This window comes from Solenopsis invicta, chromosome 8 (genome assembly GCF_016802725.1).
Source record: "Solenopsis invicta isolate M01_SB chromosome 8, UNIL_Sinv_3.0, whole genome shotgun sequence".
Taxonomy (NCBI): Eukaryota; Metazoa; Arthropoda; class Insecta; order Hymenoptera; family Formicidae; genus Solenopsis; species Solenopsis invicta.
The window spans coordinates 22,472,164-22,498,500 of NC_052671.1; the positions used below are offsets into that span (position 1 = coordinate 22,472,164).

The 26,337-nt window shown below is 34.1% G+C and overlaps 2 protein-coding genes across 4 annotated transcripts; both read left to right on the forward strand.

The window, feature by feature from the left end:
• Positions 1-5,718: 5,718 nt before the first annotated feature.
• LOC120358448 lies at positions 5,719-14,361 on the forward strand. 2 transcript variants are annotated; one of them, XM_039452768.1, is made up of 5 exons: positions 5,719-5,982; positions 12,713-12,826; positions 12,906-13,159; positions 13,243-13,403; positions 13,482-14,361. In XM_039452768.1, exons 2-4 carry the CDS (start codon positions 12,742-12,744, stop codon positions 13,360-13,362), a joined length of 459 nt encoding a protein of 152 aa, XP_039308702.1. In that variant the 5' UTR covers positions 5,719-5,982; positions 12,713-12,741; the 3' UTR covers positions 13,363-13,403; positions 13,482-14,361. The 2 variants fall into 2 exon arrangements, with proteins under 2 accessions (XP_039308702.1, XP_039308701.1); XM_039452767.1 differs by lacking the exon at positions 5,719-5,982 and having other exon boundaries at positions 12,563-12,826.
• Positions 7,589-10,770, forward strand: LOC120358447. 2 transcript variants are annotated; one of them, XM_039452766.1, is made up of 2 exons: positions 7,589-10,209; positions 10,402-10,770. In XM_039452766.1, exon 1 carries the CDS (start codon positions 7,794-7,796, stop codon positions 9,975-9,977), a length of 2,184 nt encoding a protein of 727 aa, XP_039308700.1. In that variant the 5' UTR covers positions 7,589-7,793; the 3' UTR covers positions 9,978-10,209; positions 10,402-10,770. The 2 variants fall into 2 exon arrangements, with proteins under 2 accessions (XP_039308700.1, XP_039308699.1); XM_039452765.1 differs by having other exon boundaries at positions 10,387-10,768.
• Positions 14,362-26,337: the final 11,976 nt, after the last annotated feature.

A 26,337-nucleotide genomic window follows, 5' to 3' on the forward strand; every position in this document is an offset into this window, starting at 1 on the left:
ACCGATGCGCGCGGAGTTTGGGGATATGAAAAGAAAACCACATATATGTTGCGATAAATTTTATTGTTCGTATAATATATATTATATTTATTGATTATTGAATAATATTAATTTAGTAAATTTGTGTCTTATATAATTATTTTTTTCACTTATTTGTTTGTTGGTATGGTGTATGCGAACTTGTAAATATTTTTTATAATTAATCTAATTAACTGTGTTCTGTGATTTGAAAAAATATCTTGTTCTGAAATGTGATTAAAAATTTCTTTTTTGTTAAATACTATTGTATTTATTAATTGGAAAATGTTATTTTGAAATTTTGTAATATCGGAATTTTTCAAATTATTTTCTATTGGTCGATAATGCATTTCGCAAGTTCGACAAATTAATTGAACATCTTTTGATGAAATTGTTAATCCTCCTCTATTTTTGATACGATTAAGTGCGCATGTATCTTCACAGCCAAATAGCAATTGCACACAAAACTCACAATGAATTAATTTCTTTACTGCTTTGCTGACAAACCCACTTATATATTTTAAAGTATCCTCGACGGCGTAAGTTTCCACATTGTGGATATATAATCGTGATCTGATACTGTGTCTTGTGACACAGTAGCAGATTCATCAAAAATGGAATCTGGTGAACATTCAGCATTACTACTTTCAACATTGAGAATTTCTATTCCCTCAAAATTTAAGCAATTTCCTTTTTCAGATCCGGAAATTTGATGCCTACCTAGAAGTCGTCTGTAAGCATTACGAAATTGATATGCTGTCGGATTATTATTAAAACCACCACGACTCCGTAATGCACTAAAAAATACCTCCAAATGGTATTGTCTGAGCTTATACGTTAACAAATATTTAAATTGTCCGTCCGTTTTTAGATTTAATAATTTAAATAGTTCAATAGAGTTTTGCAAACATATAATAAAACCCAAAAATCCAGTTTTTCTTTCCGAATTAATAATTGAACGTCCATCTTGCAATTTCAAACCTTCTATGTAAGCAATATAATGTTTTATCATGTCAATGACGCTATCTATATTTTGCAAACTGATTTTTTGACTAAAGGGATTTTTGCTAAAAATATTACGGCTATTCAAAATATCAAAACAGTTATTTATAGTTTTGCAAAATACTGCAGTATGACTAGCATCTGCAAAACCTATAATATTTTGATTTTCGCAATACGTCAGTGAATCAGCTACACTGTTACTTAATAACTGTGCAGCTAACCGAACATTCATTTTTTCGGCTTGCCAATTGAGATGTCTTTGCTTTAGCTTATTGCCGCATCTTAATCCTTCACGCTTTTGCAAATCTTGGAGCATTTGCAAATAGTGCCACAGTATTTTCTGTTCTTGAGCATCAATCAACATTTTCTTTGATCCAAAACAATTTCTAATCAATTTGAGCATATGACATGCATCCCAGAAAACGAAAACCTGTAAAAGATTTCAAAATCTAATACATTTCTTTTAGGTATTTTATTTCTTTTTTTTAAGTATTATTTGAATTGCTATAGATAAAATGTGTACCATTTCTTTGGTAACTGGATGTTCGAACCATGGTTGAAACTGCTTTCCATAATTAAAATTACATTTCAAATTGGTGCACATGCTTAAATTAACAGCTGCACCATCAAATGTAATAGAATTACATATTGCACCCGTATTGTGTAACATTGTTAAACATTTAGATAATAAATTTGCTCTTTCAATGGAATTTAAACTATTTATAAGAAAATATCCTATCGGAACTTTCCAATTACTATTCAGTGCAACAGCCATAAATACCAGGGCGTTTTTAGCTTTTGGTACTTGTTCACTTTGATTATCATTTCCGTCGATACCTAAATCAGTGTAACCGTAGAATTTACAACCATCCCAGTGAATGTTTTCAGGAATTGACATTTCGTCCATTGTAAGATTGACAATAACATTTTTCTCTTTTTTAACTTTTTGGGCAATTGAATCAAAAGCTTGTTTTGTAAAGCCAGGATTACCATCGATTACTTTATACCATTTAGCTATAGTTTTTTCGTGCGGCAACAAATTCTTAAACTGTTTTCTAACATAATTATACGCTTTTGCCGAATAAAAATGCAACGTCATAGCAAATGCTCTTAAACTGGGAGAAATTTTAGCCGTTTTTGACTGTAACTTTCTAGCGATAATATCCTTCATGCTATCTGATGTCATTGTCTACAAGGGAAAATAAAAATGTGAAAATAACAGTGAAAATAATATATTGATAAATACATACAATGTGTAAAAGAATATATTAAATAATCATACATTAGTATCTTATTATTTTACAATTTCAAATAGCAACGATATTACTTTATATTAAAAAATCTCAGCATGATTAAAAAAATTATTTTATATACAATATACCTGTATAGTCATTTCTGCTTCTTCTGAAATCAATTTTCTGTCTTTTAAAAGCTTGAGTAGTGACTGTAAATGTTCGACCTTTTTAGTCAGTCTACGATTTTTCTGATTTAAGTTAACCACTTTCTTTTTCAAGGCATTTAATTTACTGACAACTATACCAAAGTTTCTTTTTGCACGACGGGGTGTATCAAATGCATGATCTATATCTATTTGCGAAACATAAGCTGGGCGCCATCTTTTCTGCTTAATAATGTTTGATTTTGGCGATCTAAGTGATATACATGTTTCATCCTCTACATTATGTTCCATGTGAATATCATTTACGAAATCTTCCACTGTTGCTTCTTCTTGTTGGGATTCTGGGTTCTCGTTCTTATCTTCTAACGGAACACATAGTTGTACAGATGCCGGAACAGTTGAAGAAGTTTCAGGAGAATCGAACATTTCATCTAGTTTTCTGAAACAAAATAACTTATATTTCAGATAATTAACCTACATTTTATCAATCTTTCATCAATCACATTGCAAACAAATTCGAGCACACTTGAGAAGGCCCAGAGGCCCCCAAGTTGCGGTCTACAGAGGGTAATAAGTAAATCATTGTATCAAAAAAATATGTACCTTTTTAATGATTTCTTTCTCTCTTTAGAAAGAAGCAACTCTGGATTTGATCCTTTTTTTTAACATTTTTTTTTCTCCTTGAATATTTACAATATGAAAACATGATTCTTTAAAATGTTTTCCACATATTCGCGTGGATTTTGAAATATCTATTTCCTTTAATCCAAATGGTGCTAACCATTTTGTGCGGATTTCAAGGTTCTTCGGAAATCTATAAGAATTCCATATATTATTTTATTTATCACAAATACTACTCTCAGACACTTGTTTTTTTTTAATTTATTAATTGTTCATAATTTATTTTTATAGCTAGAAATAATAAAATAAATTAGCAATATAACTTCAAAATTCGCATTACCAGAGTTCAAGATTTCAATATACAGGGTGTCAGGTAACGATCGCCCGTGGTTTCGTGGATTGATAAATCAAGTAAAACTGAGTAGAAAAGTCCTTTACCACTTTTTAATATTTGCCATAGTTAACGAAATAAAAATTAATAAAGTCTGCGAATAAGCGCGTATCACCGCGCGCAAGGACCGCCCGCCGGTCGCCGAGACGTTGGCAGCCGCGGCGTAGGCGTGGCGCTGTGCGGTGAGGAAGGAAAACAGCTACTGCTTTTCCTTCCTCACCGCACAGCGCCACGCCTACAGCCGCGGCTGCCACGTCTCGGCGACGCGGCGGTCCTTGCGCGCGGTGATACGCGCTTATTCGCAGACTTTATTAATTTTTATTTCGTTAACTATGGCAAATATTAAAAAATGGTAAAGGACTTTTCTGCTCAGTTTTACTTGATCTATCAATCCACGAAACCACGGGCGATCGTTACCTGACACCCTGTATAATGCAGTTATACTTACACATGATAGGTAGACGCCTTATCTCGCTCTTTGCAGATATAGCAATACATCTATATCACCGCGTTCAAATCACTTATACAAAATTTTATTATTTTTCTCACTGTTTCTTTCCACTTACAATTAGGCTTAGCTGTTGCTGCTTTTCATAACCCCGCAGTGCTCGCGCGGCTCGCGCGTATCTATGGTTTTATTTATCGGAGCATGCGCATTGCCGACTGGGCGCATTCTATATCCATCCTCGTCAATCTTTTGCGTATTGTATCTCCATCTTTGTCAATCTTCTCTGCGTCAACTCGAATGTACAGAGAACATAGGTCTATGTTCCTTCCAGTAATATATGTTCTAAGCAGTCAGCCGTATGCGACTTGTGGTGTACTTGTGGTGTATGTGGTGTAGTACTTCTTGTCATCTTGTCATCATCATCATATCCGTCGTGACAGGTTCTTTAACCTGATCTTTATTCGTCAGTCATTATTAACAATAATCTTGGTAAAAGTCTCTGACTAGCTTTGTTTTATTCTTTTTTATTGTGAATTTATATATTTTATTATAATTTATTGCAGACATAAGGATTGCATTGAACATTGAGCTACAAAATAAATTATGATCAGAAATATTTAAATAGTCCGTCAGTGGAGGAGACAGACATTGCGCTGCAAATAGATAATAAAATATCATTACAAGAACACGATGCCGATATTGAAAAAAATATAATATAACAATTGTCAACTTTGAACCATCCGTTTTTCATGAAAGCTATGGAAAAGTACATGTCATGTGAATTATATAAAAACGATACGGTGGATGCTCGTATGCATAATACTCATAATTCTAAAGCAAGGTCAGATACATACCCACACAACACATGGACGTCCTTCGGACATCCTATTTATGTCCTCAAATGTCCTGTTTATGTCGCTGTATTTCGGACATCCGCAGGATGTCCAAAGAACGTATTCTGGACGTCCCGTTATATATGACTGCGATCTTTTAATTGCAGACTCAATAAAGAGAATAATACAATAATACATTAATGCATTTATCATAATTGCATTCGGGGACATATCCAGAAATTATGTTGATTTAATTTCTGCATGTGTCTCTTTATGTCCAGAGGACGTCCGTTGTATATCCAGAGGACGTTCGTTGTATATCCAGAGGACGTCCGTTGTATATCCAGAGGACATTTTTTCTATATGTCCCGATTTTATTATTTCATGTGTAATTGTTTTCCCAGATGGCATAAAATATTTATAAAATATGTACTAAATATTTATAATATTTATTTTAATATTTTATAAACATTTATCATAACATTTAATAAATGTTTTTATGGTTTTAGATTTGACAGATCATAAATATTTATCATAAACATTTTTCATAAATATTATAGAAATATTTCCTACGTATTTTATATACATGATAGAAAAAGATTATAAAACTCTTTATTCAAAATATTGTTAAAATATTTATTACATATTTTTTAAAATATTTATTAAATATTTTTTAAAATATTTATGATAAATATTTATTAATATTTATTATAAATATTGTGTGCTATCTTGGGATATTATATATGTATATATATATATATATATATATATATTATATATTTTTATATTACAATAATTTTTTTATATATTCTTTAAATAATCATTATAATAAATAATAAATTCAATTTTGTCCACATTGCGTTATAATTGTGTGAATATTATTACAATGTTGAGCGAGACCGTACTATACTTTAATTCTAAGGTCGCTATTATAGAGAGTATAGATTGTGCGCCGGGGGAATGACAGTGACGCAACGATGCGCTCGAGTTCCCCCACGTGATCACTATAAGCTACACGAAGCATGGTCGTTTCTCCATGAACACTGTATGTTTACTCGTTTACCTCTGCAACGTTCTTGCGGCGCGTGGCTTATTTTAGGCCTTTATTCGATCGTTATTGAGTGTGTTGAGTATTAAATTTGTGTTCGGTACGGCTTCTATACAGTGGCTTTCCTTATTTTTCTTGACTTGTCCTGTCGTATATGCTGTGCCAGTTTTATAAACAGAGAAACGAGGATATTAACCTCTCGCAGCAAAAAATATATCGTAGGTAAAACAAAAAATCGTAATTGTAAATCGCATCCCATAGCACAGACCTCCTAAGAATGTTCGTAGAACATCCTTTGGATAAAGTGTGCTGTTTGGAATGTACATAATACAACCTAACCTATATTGAACCCACGTTAATTTTCACGTGCATATGTTGGCGATGGCAATTTACTGTACACATGTTATTATGGTGTTTGGAAAAATGACCTTTTTACTAAAGAAAAGTTGAGTTTAATCAAAAGGATAGAAATTATTTATTTTTAAACTAAACAGAATTAGCTGTTTAAACCAAAATGTGTGAATGTAGTGCAGGGAAAGTAATCACCTGTAAAAGTTTAATAATAAATTATTGTTACCTTTTTGTTTAAATTCAACCACTATTACGTAAATAACTCAGTTATACAAATTATGTTTGAAAACTATTTTTACAATTATTAATGCTTAGGAGTGAAAAATTTTCATATCAACTGCTTGCGATTAAAAATGTATTTTCTGTCTTAATTTCTTATTCTTCTCTTTTGTTAAGCCTCGACACAAATTTCTATTTCTTTTTACACTTCCCAGGTAGCACAGAGAATTCAAAAAGAATTTTTAAGAAATTCAGGTTTATGTCATCAATTCTGAGTTCATTTTGAGATGCAAAAAGAATTCTTTCTCTGAAAAGTCAGAAAAATAATTCTTTTTGCATCTTAAAACAAATTCATAATTGATGACATAAATCTGAATTCTTTTTCAATTCTGTATGCTATTAGGGTTAACTTTTATTGTTACATATTGAATATTATTATGCTTGCATCCATAATTGTATTTATAATGTTACAATTGTAAATTGGAAAAAAATTAAAGTTTATGCATATTATACACTCGGTGATTCAGATCATCTGTATGAGCCAGCATATGCAAATAATCATAAACCTTTAAGACAATTTGTCTTTTACGATAAATAAAGTACACTATATATTGGATGACCTGAACAAATTATGAGTAGTTCCTATAATTATCTAAAAAAATTTGTCCTATACGAAAATGAACTTTAAAGCATCATTGTCATGAAAGAAAAAGAAATTAAAATAAACTTATAATGGATTTTCATTATCAATTAATTCGAGTCAGTAAACTTTAATATATTGAAAATATTTATGATTCGAATTGACCAATACTGAAATTCAACAATAATTTTCCTCTACACGAATTAAAACCAAACTGTTCATTTCTTAAAGTTTTAAATTATAGTATTCTTAGTAGTTTTTTAATTACAGCATATGCATTTATTTCTCTAAAATTATATCTTGAAGTATATTTTTATAACTTATTCTGATCAAAAGTTATTTCAATGAAGTAAATATTTTTTAACAGAATTGCATTCGATATTTTAATTGAAATAATTTTGTCATCCATCAAGGAAATATAGATTTATTTGAAGTAATAATTTATTTAATGTTAATTTATTTAATGTAAATTTTTTATTCTTAAATATTTAGATTTAAATAAATGTTTAGAAGATACTATTGGAATAAATTATTTACATTATTTAAATATATTCAAATATATATTCCTAAACTAAATAATTTTTTCTCAATTATATTATGAAATCAAATTAAATATATACGAAACGTTTAACTTAAAGATTTATTAATATACAATTACTTTTACGATTAAAAAATATACGTCAATTTTTAAATTGGCAGGTTTTACAGACGGCAAGTTCTTCATACGCAAACGTTATATTGACTGTCACGTTCACAAAAACGTTATTTGAATTGAAATAGATTTTGTCACCAATTATTTTCTTCTGAAGTAAAATACGGAATCATGCCTAAATTAAAGAAACAAAAATTTTATAGTCGTCGGCATCGAGGCCGACTTATAAAAGAAATGTTACAGGACATTGAACTTGGTGGTAACTATAAAGAATCAGAAAATTTATCTGAAACGAGAATGTCAGAGTGTGACAATAATAGTAATGATAGACAGTTGCAAATAAACGAAGACATTCCGTTCAATTACAATAAAGCTTGTAATCGGTCAATACAAGAGGAAGTAGAACAAGAAATAGAAGAAGAGCAACAAGAAGTAGAAGAAGAGCAACAAGAAGTAGAAGAAGAGCAACAAGAAGTAGAAGAAGAGCAACAAGAAGTAGAAGAAGAGCAGGATATGGAACAAGAAGAAGAAACAATCTTACCGAACGAATACGATAGCGAAGATTCAATGAAATCGGAACGCGATGTTGATAACGAAATAAATATTGGTAGATTGCAGACAAATCTAGTGCAATGGAGTCATGCAAACAATATATGTATATCTGCCGTAACTAATCTTTTACACGTATTAAGAACCGAAAATTGTATGAAGAGCTTTCCACAAAATGGTCGAACACTTTTAAAAACACCTAGAAAATCGGAAGTTATTCGAATGGAACATGGACTGTACTGTCATTTTGGAATAGAAAAGGGCTTGCAGCATATAATTGAACTCAATGATGGCCTTAGGTGTCTACCAGAAGAAGTACATTTATCTGTTAATATAGATGGACTACCTCTTGCTAAAAGTTCCAAGAGCCAACTATGGCCTATTCTTGGGAGTTTTAGAAATTTTATAAATAAGAGACCATTTTTAATTGGAGCCTTTCACGGGTATGGGAAACCACCAGGCATTGAATTATATTTACGAATGTTTATCGAAGAAGCTGAAAACCTAATTCAAAATGGCTTTACTTATGCTGGCAAGAACATTCCATTCATAATTGATTGCTTCATATGTGACGCTCCTGCGAGAGCTTATGTTTGCTCTATAAAAAGTCATAGCGGATTTTATGGGTGTCCAAAATGTGAGACTAAAGGTATCTATCAAGGAAAAGTAGTATTTCCAGAAATGAATGCTTCGTTGCGTACCAAAGAATCATTTATCAATCAAACCCAAATTGAACACCATACTGGAGTAAGTTCCTTGTTAAAACTTAACATAGATATGATTTCCCAATTCCCCCACGATTATATGCATTTGGTACTACTGGGACAAGTGAAAAAAATGCTGAAATTAATGACCGGAAAATTAAATCCAATGAAACTGGGAATACAACAAGTTCTCGAGATTTCACGTAGACAACTTGCATTAAGAACACACATTCCATTAGAATTTGCTCGAAAACCCAGAGCATTAGATGAGCTTGATCGAATGAAGGCAACCGAATATAGAGAATTTCTCTTGTATACTGGACTAATAGTTCTTCGTAAAGTCGTAAGACAGGACATATATGAGCATTTTCTTAAATTATCAATAGCTATACGTATCTTAGCAACTCCTGAAATAGATGTAGAACAAAACAGGTACGCAAAAAATTTATTACAAGAGTATTTTACCGACTTTTTATTATTGTATGGAATAAACAATGCTACATATAATACACATGGATTGTTACATCTGGCTGATGATGCTTTACAATGGGGAGCATTAGACAAATTTTCCGCATTTATTTTCGAAAACTACTTGCAAGAAATCAAGAAAATTGTGAGAAAAAGTGATAAACCTCTTCAGCAAATAAGTAACAGAGTTTCTGAATTAAGAAGAAATTGTGTTACCGTTGAAATTATCGATCGCATTAATACCTATAAATTAAGAAGAGAATGTTACAATGGACTCTTGATAAATGATTGCAGACCGCCGATGTATACAAAGATTCAATTCCAACATTTTACAATTACTACAAAAGCTCCTAATAACTGCTGCATAATGAAAGATGATAGTATTGTTATGGTAGAAAATATTTGCCATCGTAATAATAGTATTGTCATTATTGGCAAACTTGCGAAAAATGGAAAATCGTTTTTTAATTCTCCAGCACCATCGACTTGCTTCGGAATAGTACAATTTCCTGGCGAATACAGTTCTTTGAGATCGTTTCCAATTGAAAATATAAAAAATAAAAGCGTCGTTCTTCCTATTTTTGAACATCGCCACAACAATATCGTAATATTTTCATTGATACACAGTCAGTAATTATCTATTAATTATTTAAATATTTCACTATATACATAGATGTCTTCACGATTTTGCATTGTCCATTTTATGGAAGAAAACACTGTAGAAGTTGTGCCAGATTTTTGGATTTGTACATCAATGGATACATGTTGCTGGCCCAATACTACTTTCCCCAAGAAAAATGTTGTTCGTAGAACACTTCCCAATAAACATTGGAAGATCTACAAGTGCAGAGTCCTCAGCACGTTTGGTACGCAATACAAAATATAACGAAGAATATTTTAAATTAAGTATATAATTAATAAAATTAAATGATAAGTTTGAAATATATTACATATTCATTAAAGATTCTATTTCAATTTATATTAAATCATGACTTTAAAAAGCCGATAATTGACTGGATTTTAACATAAAACCAATTTTTTAGACGATTTCGATACAGCTCAGTCAAATTTGAAAGACGCCGAAATTTCATCGGATTTTCCATCAAAAAATGTAAAAGCTTTGGGAAAACGATTATCTAAACGTAATCGCAAATATTATAGTAACAGCAATTCATCAGATGAAACAGAGAGCTGTACAAAGAAAAAGGCAACATTCCTGCACAATGCATTGAAGCCAAACTTCACAAGTACAAGTGCTACAAGTAATTCGTCAAACGATGAAGAAGAAAAGGAAAATACGCTTCCGAAAAAACCAAACGTACAGTTACCTAAAGCCTTCGCAGTTACCAACAAAAAAGTTGTAAATGCAAATTGTGAGGCTCCTAGAAAAAAGATTACTTTTTCAGCCACGAAGTCACAACAAAACTACCGCAATAACGTTACAGGTAAACATATTAATTTATTACTAAAATTATCAGTTAAAGTAATATTTTAACTTAAATATAAATAATAAAAAATTGTATAAGAACAAAAAATAATAAAAAATTGAAAATTGCTATAAAAATCAGATAATTATTTATAAAATATATACGTTTTATAAAATGTACAATCGAGCAAAAATTCTAGGATAGTAAATATCTCGGGAGAGGGCCCGTCGGCGGGTGATGAGGTCCTGGAAGAGGAACCTCATCAAAAACCCGCCGGCGGCCGGATCTCGGATCTTGGAGGCCGTCCTACCACACCTGGACGAGTGGGTGGGCCGCCCGTTTGGCGGCTTGTCCTACAGGACGACACAGGTGCTCACCGGGCATGGCTGCTTCGGTGAGTACCTGTGCAGGATAAGGAGGGAGCCGACGACACAGTACCACCACTGTGGCGCCGCCCGGGACTCCGCGCAGCACACGCTGGAAGAGTGTCCAGCGTGGGAAGAGCTGCGCGGAGTCCTGAGGGCTGAAGTTGGAAATGACCTCTCCCTGCCGGCCATCATTAGTCAGATGATCGGCAGGGAGAGAGCCTGGAAGGCGGTCTCCTCCTTCTGCGAGCGAGTCATGCTGCAGAAGGAGGAGGCCGAAAAGGTGCGGGAGCGTCAGCCTGGGGGTCGTATGCCCCCAAGCGATGCGAGGAACAGAAGGGGCGGCGGAGACGGGGGTCACAATTCGTCTCGGCCCCCGCCCCGTCCGCCCCGACGGAGAAGAAGTGGCCCCCCCGCCCCCGGAGTTCCACCGGGCGGCGGCGGGGCAGAAGAGCCGTGGCGGTCGCCCCCTCCCTCCCCACTATCGTGGAGGAGAGGGACGACGGCGACCGCCACGGGAATGAAGAAAGGGAGCGACCCTCCTCCCCTACGGCTGCCGGCCCAGCTTTCGGGACGCGCAGCCGCGGGAGGAGGGCCCCCGCGCTAGTGAGCCCGGCGAGGCAGATCTGACCTAACGGTCCGGGGGAGCGATCGCGCGCGCTACTACGCGCCATCGCTCCCCCTCTAGCGCCTCGCCGGGGTGCTGGTGGGGGAGTGGAAGGAACTTCTTCCTGCCCCCTCCCCTCCAACACTGAGAAGGAGAAGCCGCCGCGCCGGACTCGTCCGGCGCGTAGGGGCCCGGGACATCCGGCCGGGGGGCCGGACTCCCGGGCTTTACCCCCGTAAACACCTCAAGGGGAAGAGGCGGGGGAGGGCTGGTGTCCCTCTCCCCCTACCTGAGGCCGGCTTGGCCTCACGGCCCTGCCGGGGGACCCATACCAGGGTGCCCCCGGCGTGCTGAGTCGGCCTCGGCCGACCGGTCCGGGGAGCTCCGGAAGCATGCTGCACGCGTTCCCGGAGTCCCCCAGCCAAGGACCAGAGCCGGACACCCGGTTTTAATGGGTATGCCCCCGTCGTCACGTAGACGGCGGGGGAGAGCCCCACATAACCGCCAGGCCTCCCCCGGGGCCTGGGGTATGCGGTAACGCATTTCCCCTCCGTCAACAAAAAAAAAAAAAAGGATAGTAAATATCTTTAAAATAGGCTTTTCAAAAAAATTGAAAAAAATTGTTTAAGACATTAAAAAAATGTATTGACTGGTGATGAGATTGAACTTGGAATTCATGTAAATAGACACGTTATGATTAGCTTTAAATCTTAAGTGAAAAGGAATAAAACATGAGAAAAGTGTTTAACATTTTCAAGTATTTTAAAACTCACAGTTTAATATTTTCAAGTATTTTAAAATAACTCGAAATGTGTTATCAACTGACATGATAAGTTAATACATTTTGTAATGTCCAATAACGTTTATTTGAATCTTTTTTAAATATTTTTGAGATATTTTCCCGTCTCAAATTCTAATCCTTCGAACTGTTAAAGCGCAGATAATTACTTAATATATGTTTCCTCGTTAGATGATGCACAACCAGGATGCAGCAAGAATATGTATCAAGAAGAACAAAGAATAATATCCTCAATTCCTCGCAAAGAAACATTACTAACAACATCAAACTATATCGGTGAAAGTGGTAAACTATTTAATTATTCTGATCCTACATAGAGAACATACTTATTATGAGTTTATAATTAATTTACAATTTCTTACAGAATTCGAAAAACTAGTAATACGTGACTTAATCAAAATAAAATTTGATGTTAAAGAAATACGGGATGTTTTAGTGCCAATAGTACAAGATATTTTAAATAATCCTCAAGAAAACTTTCGCAAAAGGAACATCAGGCACGCAAGACAGGAAGAAGAATTGGAAAATATTCTGCCTACATTTCCATTCACAATTATGCAGGATTGGTATGATCTAGAAACGTTGTTGTCTAATAACACGGTCGCGTGTGAACAACTTGTAAGTGTTCATAAAAAGAAATAGAAATCATAAAAGTATACACAAATGTTAAATTTTAATTATATTTTTCTTGATTCTTTAAGGAAAAAATGTTTTCCACTCGAGGTGGAAAAGATGGCAACGATATGATAAGACGAATACTTGGAGCTGTGTTTAATCCACAACTTTCAGCGATGATTTCCTGGCAAGGAAGAAAAAAATAATATAAAACTGCAAGGAACTATTGTTGCACGTACGATATTTGGTAAATATCCATATTTTTAATAGTTGATAACAAAAGTCGACGATTAATATTATAGAAAACTTATCTTTTCATTTACAGTTATCGTGAAAAAGAAGTTTAAAATGGATGACCGACAGTAGAGCTTACTGTGATAAATTGGTTCCGCCGTTCATCCGAAAGGATTAAAAAAAATCCAGAAATTAATAATGCTGATTAAAAGTTTCCCCTTCTGGACTAATATTTTATGAGTCTGTTACATGTCAACAGCCATCCGGATGGTCTGATATATATAAAAGTAGTACCGAATTAAAAAAAAAACAAGTTTTAGTTTGACCGAAGAAAACTAGATTTGAAAATGAAATTTGGAAATTCCTTCCAAATCTTGTTTTCTTCGGTCAAACTAAAACTTGTTATTAAGTCTTTGGTATTAAGATGAAAAGTTTAAGACTCTGTCTTATTCGCAATATTTGATTGGGCTTATTTTTTTTTTAGAATAAGATTTTTTTTTAGATAAAAATGTGATTTATTAAGTATGTATTAAGATGAAAAGTTTAAGACTCTGTCTTATTCGCAATATTTGATTGGACTGTTTTACTTTTTTTTTAGAATAAGATTTTTTTTTTAGATAAAAATGTGATTTATTAAGTATGTATTAAGATAAAAAGTTTAAGACTCTGTCTTATTCACAATATTTGATTGGACTGTTTTAATTTTTTTTAAGAATAAGATTTTTTTTAGATAAGAATGTGATTTAACTAATGTGAACGTGAAAAATAGCACGTCGATAATAAGTAAAATGTTACTATTGCTAATTTATTGCTTTGCAATAAAAAAATTAAGATTTTTGAACAAGAACAAATAATATGTTAAATATTGCAGTATTAAGAGTGTATCGGACGTACAGTGCAAAGTTAATTAAATTTCAAAATGTATTTAAATATTTACACTTTAAATAAACTATATACATATAAAAGTTAAATAGATAAGATTATATTTTTATTTAATAACACATTTTTATAATTATATTTATTCTATTTGTTATTAAAAACACAACTATTTGTTACAATATTAGAGAAATCTAATTTTTTGTACAAGTATTTTAAGTATTTAAGATGATTTTATAAAAGTTTTGTTGTCTGTTTAGTTTTCTGTAAATAAATTTTGTTTATTTACAGAATTGATCCCCCATAGCAAAATCTTGTCACTGTGATATTACATAGACGTTGCTATGTGACAAGCAATTAGTCACAATGATATTACAGTGATGTCATAGTGACATATATGCGATTGTCCGCACAATTTACTTGTGACTTTGTGAGCCTATTGTGATAGGTCACTATATTTTTTGCTATGGGGGATCTATGCAACGCAATAAAGCTTTACATAAATTATCTTTAATATTTAAAACACTTAAATACAAAAAATTTATATTTTTCCATTATTTCTTAATTATGTCCTAACTGTGTCCGTGTTATGTCCGGTGTGAAGTATTTTAAGTACGTCCTTAGAACGTACTTAAGGTGGGACATGGGACATCCCTAGTACATCCATCGGATGTACACAGGACATCCGATAGTCGTTCTCAGGACGTCCTCAAGTCTTGTACCAGACGTTTGATTTGCGTCCTTCTTACGTACATGTGTTGTGTGGGTAATTTAATCGTATATATATATATATATATATATATATATATATATATATATATATATATATATACAAGGTGTGATCAAAAAGTAAGGTGACTTTTTGAATTCGCGCGCTCTGTACACTCTAATTTCAAAATTTTTTTTTTTGTGTTGGTACACTCGTCACGATCATATGTTCACAGTTTTGACTATATAGCATGTGTTGTTTTTATGTGAGAGGCATAAAGGTTAGACTCGTGTTTGCGTGCTCGGCGATTTTTTGCTGTTGAAAATAATGGAGCAAAGAGTAGAAAATTCATAGATTCTGCACCATAATAATGCACCTGCGCACACGTCGTTACTAGTGAGTACCTTTTTGGCCAAAAACAATACTATCATCATGCCTCAGCCACCGTATTCACCAGACTTGGCCCCCTGCGACTTTTTCCTCTTCCCAAAATTGAAATGGCCTATGAAAGGACGAAGATTTGCGACGATTGAGGAGATTAAGGCTGCATCGCTGGAGGAGCTCAAGGCAATACCCAAAAGTGCATTTCAGAAATGTTTTGACGACTGGAAAAAGCGCTGGCACAAATGCATTGTATCAGAAGGGGATTATTTTGAAGGGGATAACATAATTTTGGATGAATAAATGAATATTTTTTTATAAAAATGAAAAGTCACTTTACTTTTTGATCACACCTCGTATATATATATATATATATATATATATATATACAGGGTGATTCAAAATAACCTATTGGTCCCGAAGCTGGTATATTCGTAATCGAATTCTGAGACGATTTTTCCTTTTGCAAAAATTTGTCCGAAGCTTAGTTTTCAAGTTACAATAAGAATTAGTTAGCGTATTACGGGTCAGGTACAAGTGGAAGACAGGGGCGGCGAGACTCATTGTTACACGCGGGTGTTTCCGTGGGGCACCTCCTGCGCTCAAATGACTGACAAAAGTACATGGACAGCACATTCCTATTTAAACTTTCTCTCTCTCTCTCTCTCTCTCTCTCTCTCTCTCTCTCTCTCTGTCACTTTAATTATGCAACATTTAACTTGCCAAATTTCGATCTGTCATCCGGCCGTCAAATATCGGGATGACCGTGAAATCTTCAAGTATGTTTACATTATTATAATAAATGTACGCCCGCGAATAATAAAATTTAATGCAAATTAGATTACTTAAATGTGCACTTGCAACTTAAACGTAGAACTTTTAAAACGCACAAAAGGGATAGAAAGGAGAGAGAGAGAGAGAGACGGGGGGGGCTTTGAACAAGTTTAAGCACGTTTACTTACGCACATGGCGATCAGCTTATTGTTTCCACGATGCGACAATTTAATTTAAATTTGTGCTTTATCCAGATCTATCCCTCGAAGTTGTTTCATATTTCACCACATTTACACTATTTACTCTTCATTTGATTGATAAACGCGGAACTACGCGACGAACCGATCGATCGACTTTATTAATTACTATTAATCACTACTGTACTCACTACAATCATTCAATGCGTTAAAATTACTCGAAGAAACACGTATTTACGTTACGATCACACAACACGTGTTCACTCGACGATATAAAGCAGTCGACTGAATGTTATTGGTTATGTCGTTATAAGAGTGTCGAACGATTGGTTAAAGCCATAAGTCAAAACGCGGTAATTCAAAATGAAAATATTGATTAATACGATTTACATCGATACAATTTATTAGAAAAATGTGGCAAATGCATGTTTATTATTACTTGTTAAAAATTGTAAGTGACTTTATCAAGATAATTATTTAGAATATTTATTATAAAAGAACTTTAAGGATATAATTCTTGAAATCTCCTTGCAGCAACGGATAATTTGCCTTTTTCAGGGCAATCAAATATTTTATTTTGAGGAATATTTTCACAGTTTTCACAAATATTCAAAAATAAGAAATAAAAAAAGTATTTAGAAAAAATTGATTTTGATAAAATTATTTTTTGAATATTTAGAATGAATAATATTTAATTATCTTGATAAAGTCACTATCATACAATTTTTAACAAATAATGATAAATATGCATTTGCCACATTTTTCTAATAAATTGTATTGATGTAAATTGTATTAACCAATATTTGCATTTTAAATTGCCGCGGTTTGACTTATGGCTTTAACCAATCGTTCGACACTCTTATAACAACATAACCAATAATATCCAGTCGACTGCTTGATATCGTCGAGTGAACACGTGTTGTGTGATCGTAACGTAAACACGTGTTTCTTCGAGTAATTTTAATCGAATAATTGTAGTGATTAGAATAGTAATTAATAAAGTTGATCGATCGGTTCGTCGCGTAGTTCCGCGTTTATCGATCAAGTGCAGAGTAAATAGTAATGTGGTAAAATATGAAACAACTTCGAGGGATAGATCTGGATAAAGGACAAATTTAAATTGAACTGTCGCATCGTGGAAATAATAAGCTGATTGCCGTGTGCGTGAGTGAATGGGCTTAAACTTGTTTAAAGCCTCCTTCTTCCCCGTCTCTATCTTTCTCACTCTCTCTCTCTCTCTCTCTCTATCTCCACTTCCCAAATCCAAGCATCCCTCCGAACCTTCCCATTTCCGCCCTATATCCTTGCTTTGCTTCCTGTCCAAAGTGCTCGAACGCGTTGCCTTCGAGCAACTTTCCTCCCACCTATTGACCTACAACCTTCTTGATCCTCTCCAAACCGGCTTCCGTAGGGGGCATAGCACACAAACGGCTCTACTGAAGCTGCTCGACGATGTGAGACTGGCCGTCGACAAAAGGATGGTCACTTTGCTCGTCCTGTTCGACTTTACAAAGGCCTTCGACACGGTCTCTCACGAGCTCCTTCTTCGTAAGCTGTGCTCTTTCCGCCTGTCTCCCTCCGCCTGCCAATGGGTGCGGTCCTATCTTACGGGGCGTCACCAGCGCGTGCGTGGCCCGGACGGCTCCTTTTCGTCTTGGATGCCTGTTCTCGCCGGGGTCCCCCAGGGCTCGGTTCTCGGCCCCCTGCTCTTTTCACTCTTCATTAACGATCTCAGATCCGTCCTAAAACATTGCAACCACATCCTGTACGCGGACGACCTTCAAATTTACATTCACTTTCCACCTGCTGAAATTGACACCGCTCTCGCTAAGGTCAGAGCGGACATTGCCGCAATCGAGTCCTGGGCCCTGACCAACTTTCTCACCCTTAACGCTCGCAAAACCAAATCCATGCTCCTGGGGTCCTCCAAATTCATCAATAGCATCCCCTCCTCTCGTATCCAACTTCACCTCAACGGTGCACCAATTGAAACAACCGACAAGGTCACTAATCTCGGCATCTGTCTATCCAGCTCTCTCAGCTGGTCGGAACAAGTTCGCGGCACCTCGAGCCGCGTCAACGGCATCCTTTGGCGGCTAAAAGCTTTCTCCGGCTGCCTCTCCTTGCGCCTCCGTACTCAGCTCGTCACGGCTCTCATCTTCCCCGTCTTTGACTACTGCGCGGCCCTCTTTACAGATTTAACAGGGCAACAAAAATTAAAGCTAAGACGCCTAATGAATTCATGCGTTCGGTTCATTTTCAATCTTCGCAAGGATGAGCACATTTCGGGGTACTACGAGAGGCTGGGGTGGCTCAGCTCTGACGACAGGAGGGAGTATCTCACATGTTGCCTCCTATTTTCAATCATCCTTAATTCGTCTCCCTCCTATCTCTCAGAAAATTTCCGTCCTCTTCACCGCCCTCTCTCACACTTGCGCTCCTCCCCCTCCTCATCCCTCGATCTCGCCATCCCCTTCTGCCGCACCTCCACCTACCAACGTTCCTTTCATTCGACCGCATGCTCTCTTTGGAACAATCTCCCTCCTGCCGTCAGGGAGACTGCCTCAGCTAGCGCCTTTAAGCGCTCGCTCTTCGGCCATTTATTGAGCCGCGGTCGCGCTATAATCCCTCCCCCCCCCCGCCTGGCACATAGCGCTCCTCAACTTCACTCACTACAAACAATACTATCACCGTTATGTTATTTCATTTGTTTTGTTTGTTATTATAGAATTATTATATAGTTTAGTTATCTCAGTTATATCTACTTCTTCTTTGCAGCTTAGTTTTCTCCTGCAATTTCGTTTGTTCTTAGTTCGTAAGTGATATTATTGTTACTCTCTACGTTTCTCTGTACTTCTGTGCGTCCTTAGAGGGCTTGCCCTAGGACAGAATAAATGCTTATTCATTCATTCATTCATTCTCTCTCTCTCTCTCTCTCTCTCTCCTTTCTTTCCTTTTTGTGCGTTTTAAAAGTGCTACTTTTAACTTGCAAGTGCACATTTAAGTAATCTAATTTGCATTAAATTTTATTATTTGCGGGCGTACATTTATTATAATAATGTAAACTTACTTAAAGATTTCACGGTCATCCCGATATTTGACGGCCGGATGACAGATCGAAATTTGACAAGTTAAATGTAGCATAATTAAAGTGACGGAGAGAGAGAAAGAGAGAGAGAGAGAGAGAGAGAGAGAGAGAAAGTTTAAATAGGAATGTGATGTCCTTTTGTCAATCATTTGAGCGCAGGAGGTGCTCCACGAAAACACCCGCGTGTAACAGTGAGTCGCGCCGCCCCTGTCTACCACTTGTACCTGACCCGTCATACGCTAACTAATTTTTATTGTAACTTGAAAACTAAGCTCCGGACAAATTTTTGCAAAAGGAAAAATCGTCTCAGAATTCGATTACGAATATGCCAGCTTCGGGACCAATAGGTTATTTTGAATCACCCTGTATATACACCTAAGTGGTATTTACCTTTTGAAAAAAAAGGTAAAAAAAGGCGCCTATGTGTGTGCGCGCACCTAAAAATCTTTATTTTTTCAACCCAAATAATATGTATTAATTAATATTTTCTACAAAATCTCTTATTCCAACCTAAGTGGTATTTACTTAAAATAAATATCTTGTAATTGTGCAATCTAATAAACATGATATACGTCTAATAAACATGATATACGTTTATTCAAAAAAATGCATGAAATCTTTTAAAGTGCGCCTATTATGAAGAGAATATACTTTTTCTACAAAATCCATGGAAGTATTTGTATTTTTTTGAAAAATATTCCTATTCTAACCCAACAGGTAGTATCTTTAATTTTTATACAAAACCCACGTGGTACTATCTCTTCTCTGTATTGTCATTGAAAAATCTTCCTATTGCAAAAATTCAAGTGATAGCATCTTTAATTCTCATTGAAAAATTTTATTTCAATTCAAATGGTATTTCAACATTTAATTTCAAACAATTAAAGAGGAAACAATACAAAATGAGAAAATTTTATTGAAATAAAAAATTTTTAATGTACAAAAACATGGCTCTGCTAGATAGGAAAAGCAGAAAAGACATAAGAAAGAATGCAATAAATGTAACACTTGTAAAATATGCATTATAAAAGCAATTTATGAAATAAGTTTTAGTTTCATTAACATTTAAGTAACATCGTAAGTCAAATTAAGATACCACCACTTGGATCTTAAAAAAATAAAGTTGAAAAAACTCTTTATTTCAATAAAATGTTCTCATTTCTGTTAACATATAAATTATTTAGGTTAAAATAGATTACAAAATTTTAATATGTTATTTATTTTCAATTAAATACTTGGGTTGGAAGATTTTTCAATAACAATACAGAGAAGTAGTAGAAGAAGATAGTAGCAATTAGGTTTTGTATAGAAATTATTCAATTCTTCTGATTGCTTTTTCTATCTAGCAGCGCCATGTTTTTGTACATCAAAAATTTTTTATTTCAATAAAATTTTCTCATTTTGTATTGTTTCCTCTTTAATTCTTTGAAATTAAATGTTGAAATACCATTTGAGTTGGAATAAAATTTTTCAATGAGAATTAAAGATGCTATCACTTGAATTTGTGCAATAGGAAGATTTTTCAATACAGAGAAGAAATAGTACCACATGGGTTTTGTATAAAAATTAAAGATACTACCTGTTGGGTTAGAATAGGAATATTTTTCAAAAAAATACAAATACTACCATGGATTTTGTAGAAAAAGTATATTCTCTTCATAACAGGCGCACTTTAAAAGATTTTTAATACGGCGAAGATGACTCCAAAGCGAGTCAAAACGTTTGTTCATTTTCGTAATTCAAAGAAGAATAAATAATTTGTATAATATTAATACGATTGCGTACTTTTACCCGCGCTGACTTAGCCTAATTCCCGATTACTATTTGTTTTATTTTATTTACTATTTATTTATATTATTTTATAGTTTGTTCTTTTCACATATTTTATATATTTATTTATTTACCATTTATATTTTATTTTATTAATTATTTTATTATATTTTTTTTTATATCTGTATCCATAAATGTATTTCTAAATTAAGGTGAAATTTTATGGCGCTTCTATAAATTTATTCGCACTCTTCAAATTGGTCAGAATGCAGATAAAAATAAGGTAAAAGTATAAAAGTAATATTAAAGGATTGTTACGTCGAAATATTACGATTTTTTATACGCGGGTTACATAACTACAGATAAAAATTCAATATTATCCGCGATAACAAATGACAGCTGCATACACGGCAGCCCAAGCTCCATATCTTTCCGTCACATTTAACATTTCAATAACAAGAAATTAAAATTAATATAATTTGACACGATTGAAAAAAGATGAATAAAGCCGAAGCGTTTCATATACTATACATATATAAAACATTGTTTACGTAAGATTTAATACATCCATTCTATCTTACTTTGGTCGTGTAACTGATCTTCCTTAAAATTATCAATTTGTTTCAGCATATACGAGCCGTTACATAAGATATAGATAACGGCTCGTACATGCAAAAAACAAATTAATAATTTAAAGAAAGATCAGTTAATTTTAGTTGAACTCAAAATTTAATTTATTTAAAAAATAAGTTAATCTCAAATTTAATTTAAAAAGGTTTATTTTTAACTCTTCATAACAATATCGATGACATTATAACGATTATACCGATACTTGTTAAGAATAAGGACCTTCGTTAATTTTAACTTTTTATTTAATTTTATCTTTTTAACGGTTATCCATTCTGTCCATTCTGAAATACACTCATAAGATTTAATTATTCTTTATATTTTCTGTTATACACAAATTTATGTGTCCGAAATGGCTTAGTTTTAAAGGTACAGAATGTCATGTTGAATACACAAAGTATGCACATACACAATTCATTTTCGAAATTTTTTGTAGAAACAAAATTCTTTTAACTTTGACACTTGTATTTTTGAAACCAAGTTGTTTCAAATATTTGATTAGAATGAAAAATATAAGTTTTAAATTAACGTGAGAAATCACTTTAAAAAATTTTTTAAAATACCTATGGAGCTTTCAATATAACAATTTATGGACATGTAGAATACAAAATAGTCATATTTGTTGGTAGAAGTGTTTAAGATCTTTTTGGTTTTTGTAGCACCGCGCGCGATATTTTATTTATGTTCTGCGTTATATCAGCAAGACGATTCTTCATGAAGCATTTTGTCATAAATCCGTCAATCACTCAGTGAATACTTCATAGGGTATAATTATGTTTCTTTTTTTTCTAATAACTTACAATAAAAGCTTTAGACGTAGAATTACCTTCTGACAAATTTTTGATTTTAAAAATTTTATTTTCTTCACTTGTTAAAATTAAGTTTATTATAGGTATATATATATATATTTATGTACATTTTATTGTCATAAAAAGCATACGATTACAAATATAAAAAATTTTTTTTATTTAATTATAATTTTTTCGCATATTGATATATCAACGGCCAAAATATCTATCTCTACTACTTTAATAAATATATATTTACAATTTAAACAAGAATGCCTTCTATGGTCTAGGTGATCTTCGTGCTTGTACGTATTACTTATGTGATTTTATGCACTTTTCTCAAGTTCATTGAACTGCGCGCCGAGTTAATTTTCAGTCATAACACAATTCTAAATTGAACAAGATTAAGTAATATCACGTATTATTAATTATTAACCCTTTTTAAGATTGTACATTCTTTGTTTAAGAGCGATAATCGACATCATAAATTGCTCAGAATTATGATTACTTATTTACGCTAGTATAAACTAAATTTCTCTGGTCCCAAGATTATCCTAGTGGTTTTTCCCCCCCTTTTTTTGTTACTCATTTATTATAATAATTAAGGATATAACGCAAGATCAACCTTTAAAGTTTATACCTAGGTTTTAAGGTTTATCTTAAGTTCATATGATTAAGTTGACTTATTTTCTTCCTCTATAAAGAATTTTGTTATTATCTGATTTTGTTTTCTTTTATTAATTGTATCTATTTCTTTGATCCCAAGCTTATCTTAGAGGTATTTCCGTTGCTTTATCTATTTATTTTAACAGAATTATTTCATGAAACATCCATCTAGGATTAGTTTGAGGTCGTTCACCCTTTTTAATATTTCATTTTTTCCTTTTCTTATTTTATTAACTTACAATTATGCTAATTTGCTACTTGGTGATTTATGCTAGGCATCGCAGAGTTTGTTACTTCCTTAGTTCGTTGAGCGCATCCCATGCGGATGAGTAGTTCTTGAGGATTGTTTATCTCTTCGTTGCTCCCGCACTTTAATTCAAATGAGATGGTTGCTGATGGTTATTCCTCACGGGCCGGATGATCCGCATCCACCCTTCTCGTTTTTCCAACAGCAAACGGGTGAGCTCTCGGACCTTTCGGGGTCATCTTGCTTTGTATTGGCACCTTTCGGCTCGATGTGGGCAAGCCCACATGGGATGACATCCCAGTTCCTTTCACGGAAGCAATTCTCTAATTGATGTAAGTCAAAGATAGACCGTCGGATCACACGGCTCCAGTCGCGCAAGGTGACCAATACAGTGTTCTTCGCCAGGAAGTGGGTCACCACCCTCCCTCTGGTATCCTCCTCTTTCTTGGATTGCTACTTGTTCGCCAAAAAAAAGGGTCCAATGAAGCGCAGGAATCTAGCACTTCTAGACATTCTGCGAGTAAGATTCTCCAGTAACTCCTCTAGGTCTTCTCGGGCGTGGTCTATATGCATCCAGAATAGGGTTGGTGACTCCACCTTAATGACTCTGATCTTCAGTGAACCGCGGGTCAAAAAGGTAGTGTCGATTTCATGATTGTCGGAGATAATGTTTCTACTGGTTTCGGAGTAATTTTATACCAAGCGTCTCCCAGGAGATACATAAGCGGAGCAAAGGTGTTGCAGTTAATTTGAGTGCCTTGTCTCAATAATATATGGGTTTGGGGAGTCAGAAATAATGATTGATTTCCTCTTAATACAAGTAGTTGCTCATAGCAATTTTGAGTCTGTGCCAATTTTACTTCGACCGGTACACATTTTATTATGTGAATTACCTCTCTGGCTAAGAAAGCTATGTACTCAGGCCCTCTCATAAAATGATAGGCAAAAATGTTGGGTGATTGTGTTGCTATGGCCAAGGCGTTCTGCATCATTCGTAATTCAAGGTTATGACTGAAAATTATTTTGGCGCGCAATTCATTAAACTTGAGGAAAGTGTATAAAATCACATAAACAATACAAGCACGAAGACTTAGCTGCAACCGTAGAAGGCATTTTTGTTCAATTTGTATTGATACAGCAACGATCAAAATATCTCTCTCTACTACTTTAAATATATATTTACTTATATTCGTTAATTTTCAATAAAAAATAATTCATTAAAAAAATAATTAGATTTAGACAGGTATAAAATTACTTCTATTACGGCTGCAGGTGATGCATATTCCGATTTAACGTATACTGAAATGGAAATGGAAAAAGCAAGAAATGGTTAAGAACGATACAAAACTGAAAAAAACTCAATGCACGTGAGAATAATCCGTTTTTCGTGAAAGCTATGGAAGAGTACATGTAATGTGAATTATATAAAAACGATACGGCGGATGCTCGTATGCATAATACTCATAATTCCCAAGCAAGGTTAGATACATAATTTAAACGTGTATATATATATATATATTACCTTTTCAAAAAAAAGGTAAAAAAAGCGCCTATGTGTGTGGCGCGCAACTTATATTGAAATTGTGTAATCTAATAAAAATGATATACGTTTATTAAAAAAAAAATGTGTGAAATCTTTTAAAGTGCGCTTATTATAAAGAGAATATAATTTTTCTACAAAATTAAAGTAGTAGTACAGCTTTCTTATTTATTTATTAGAATCTTTTTACTTATATTCCGCTTATACTTCTTCTTTTTTAACTATTTAATTTCACTGTTGTATGCCACAAGCTTTATAGTCATCATTTTAACATCATTGTCTTATTTATTTATTTATTCATTTGTTAGCAACCAATCGACGTTGTTTCACAAAACTCTTGTCTCGGCACACGCTCTGTGAGGTTGTTCACAATATCATTATGCTAAGACGCTATAATAAGATGTAATCTCTATCTTTTTACTTAACTTTGTTTTTAGTTTTATTCCGACGAATTCATTTCTTAATTAGTGCGATTGTTTTTTTATAGACTTGTATTATCACTGAAGAAGACCGTTATTAAAGGTCGAAACGTTTGCCTGCTTGACATTGAAGTCTTTCGTTATTTATTTGCACCCAACATCCTGCGTGGCTCTTGAGCTCACTATTCTTTATTTTATTTTAATTATAAGAGCCTTAACCCTTGTTTTATTGTTTTGTTAATTAACCCGAGCGTTACTATGGGTTCTCAAGTCTTTACATCTTCGCCAAAATTTTTTACTTTTATTAGAAATTGTTTTGGAAGCCGCACATGTTTTCTCTTAAATCAGTTTATTAAACTCAGCCGATCTTTGACACTTTTACACATGCGAATTCGTTTTATCAAAGCTTGCATAAATTATAATCTCACTCCGACACATTTGAATATTTACAGAAGACACACAAATATTGTATTGTTCCATAAGACCTCGTCAAATAGTCTGAATAGAATCAGTAACAACTTTATTAACATTGTATTAAAGCTAGAACTTAAAGATGCGTACAAACATTTATATTTTCTAAGGGACCGATTTTATAAGACCTCTAGGAGCGTGTCGAACGTCCTTCCTCCAATGATCGAAAGTGATTTTTTCACATTTCAAGAAAAAAGGAACGGTTGGTTGTGGCGCAGGGAGATCTCCAGGGTCGATAAAAAGATCGATTGGTTGAAACAAAAAAAGCGTCAGTATTGGATTAATAACATAAGACACATTAAATATGTCGCCAAGACTTCGGATGTGACTAATGAGAAAACAACTTTTTCTTTCCAACGGCTTACGCCCAGTGTGAATGAGACAATACACAAAA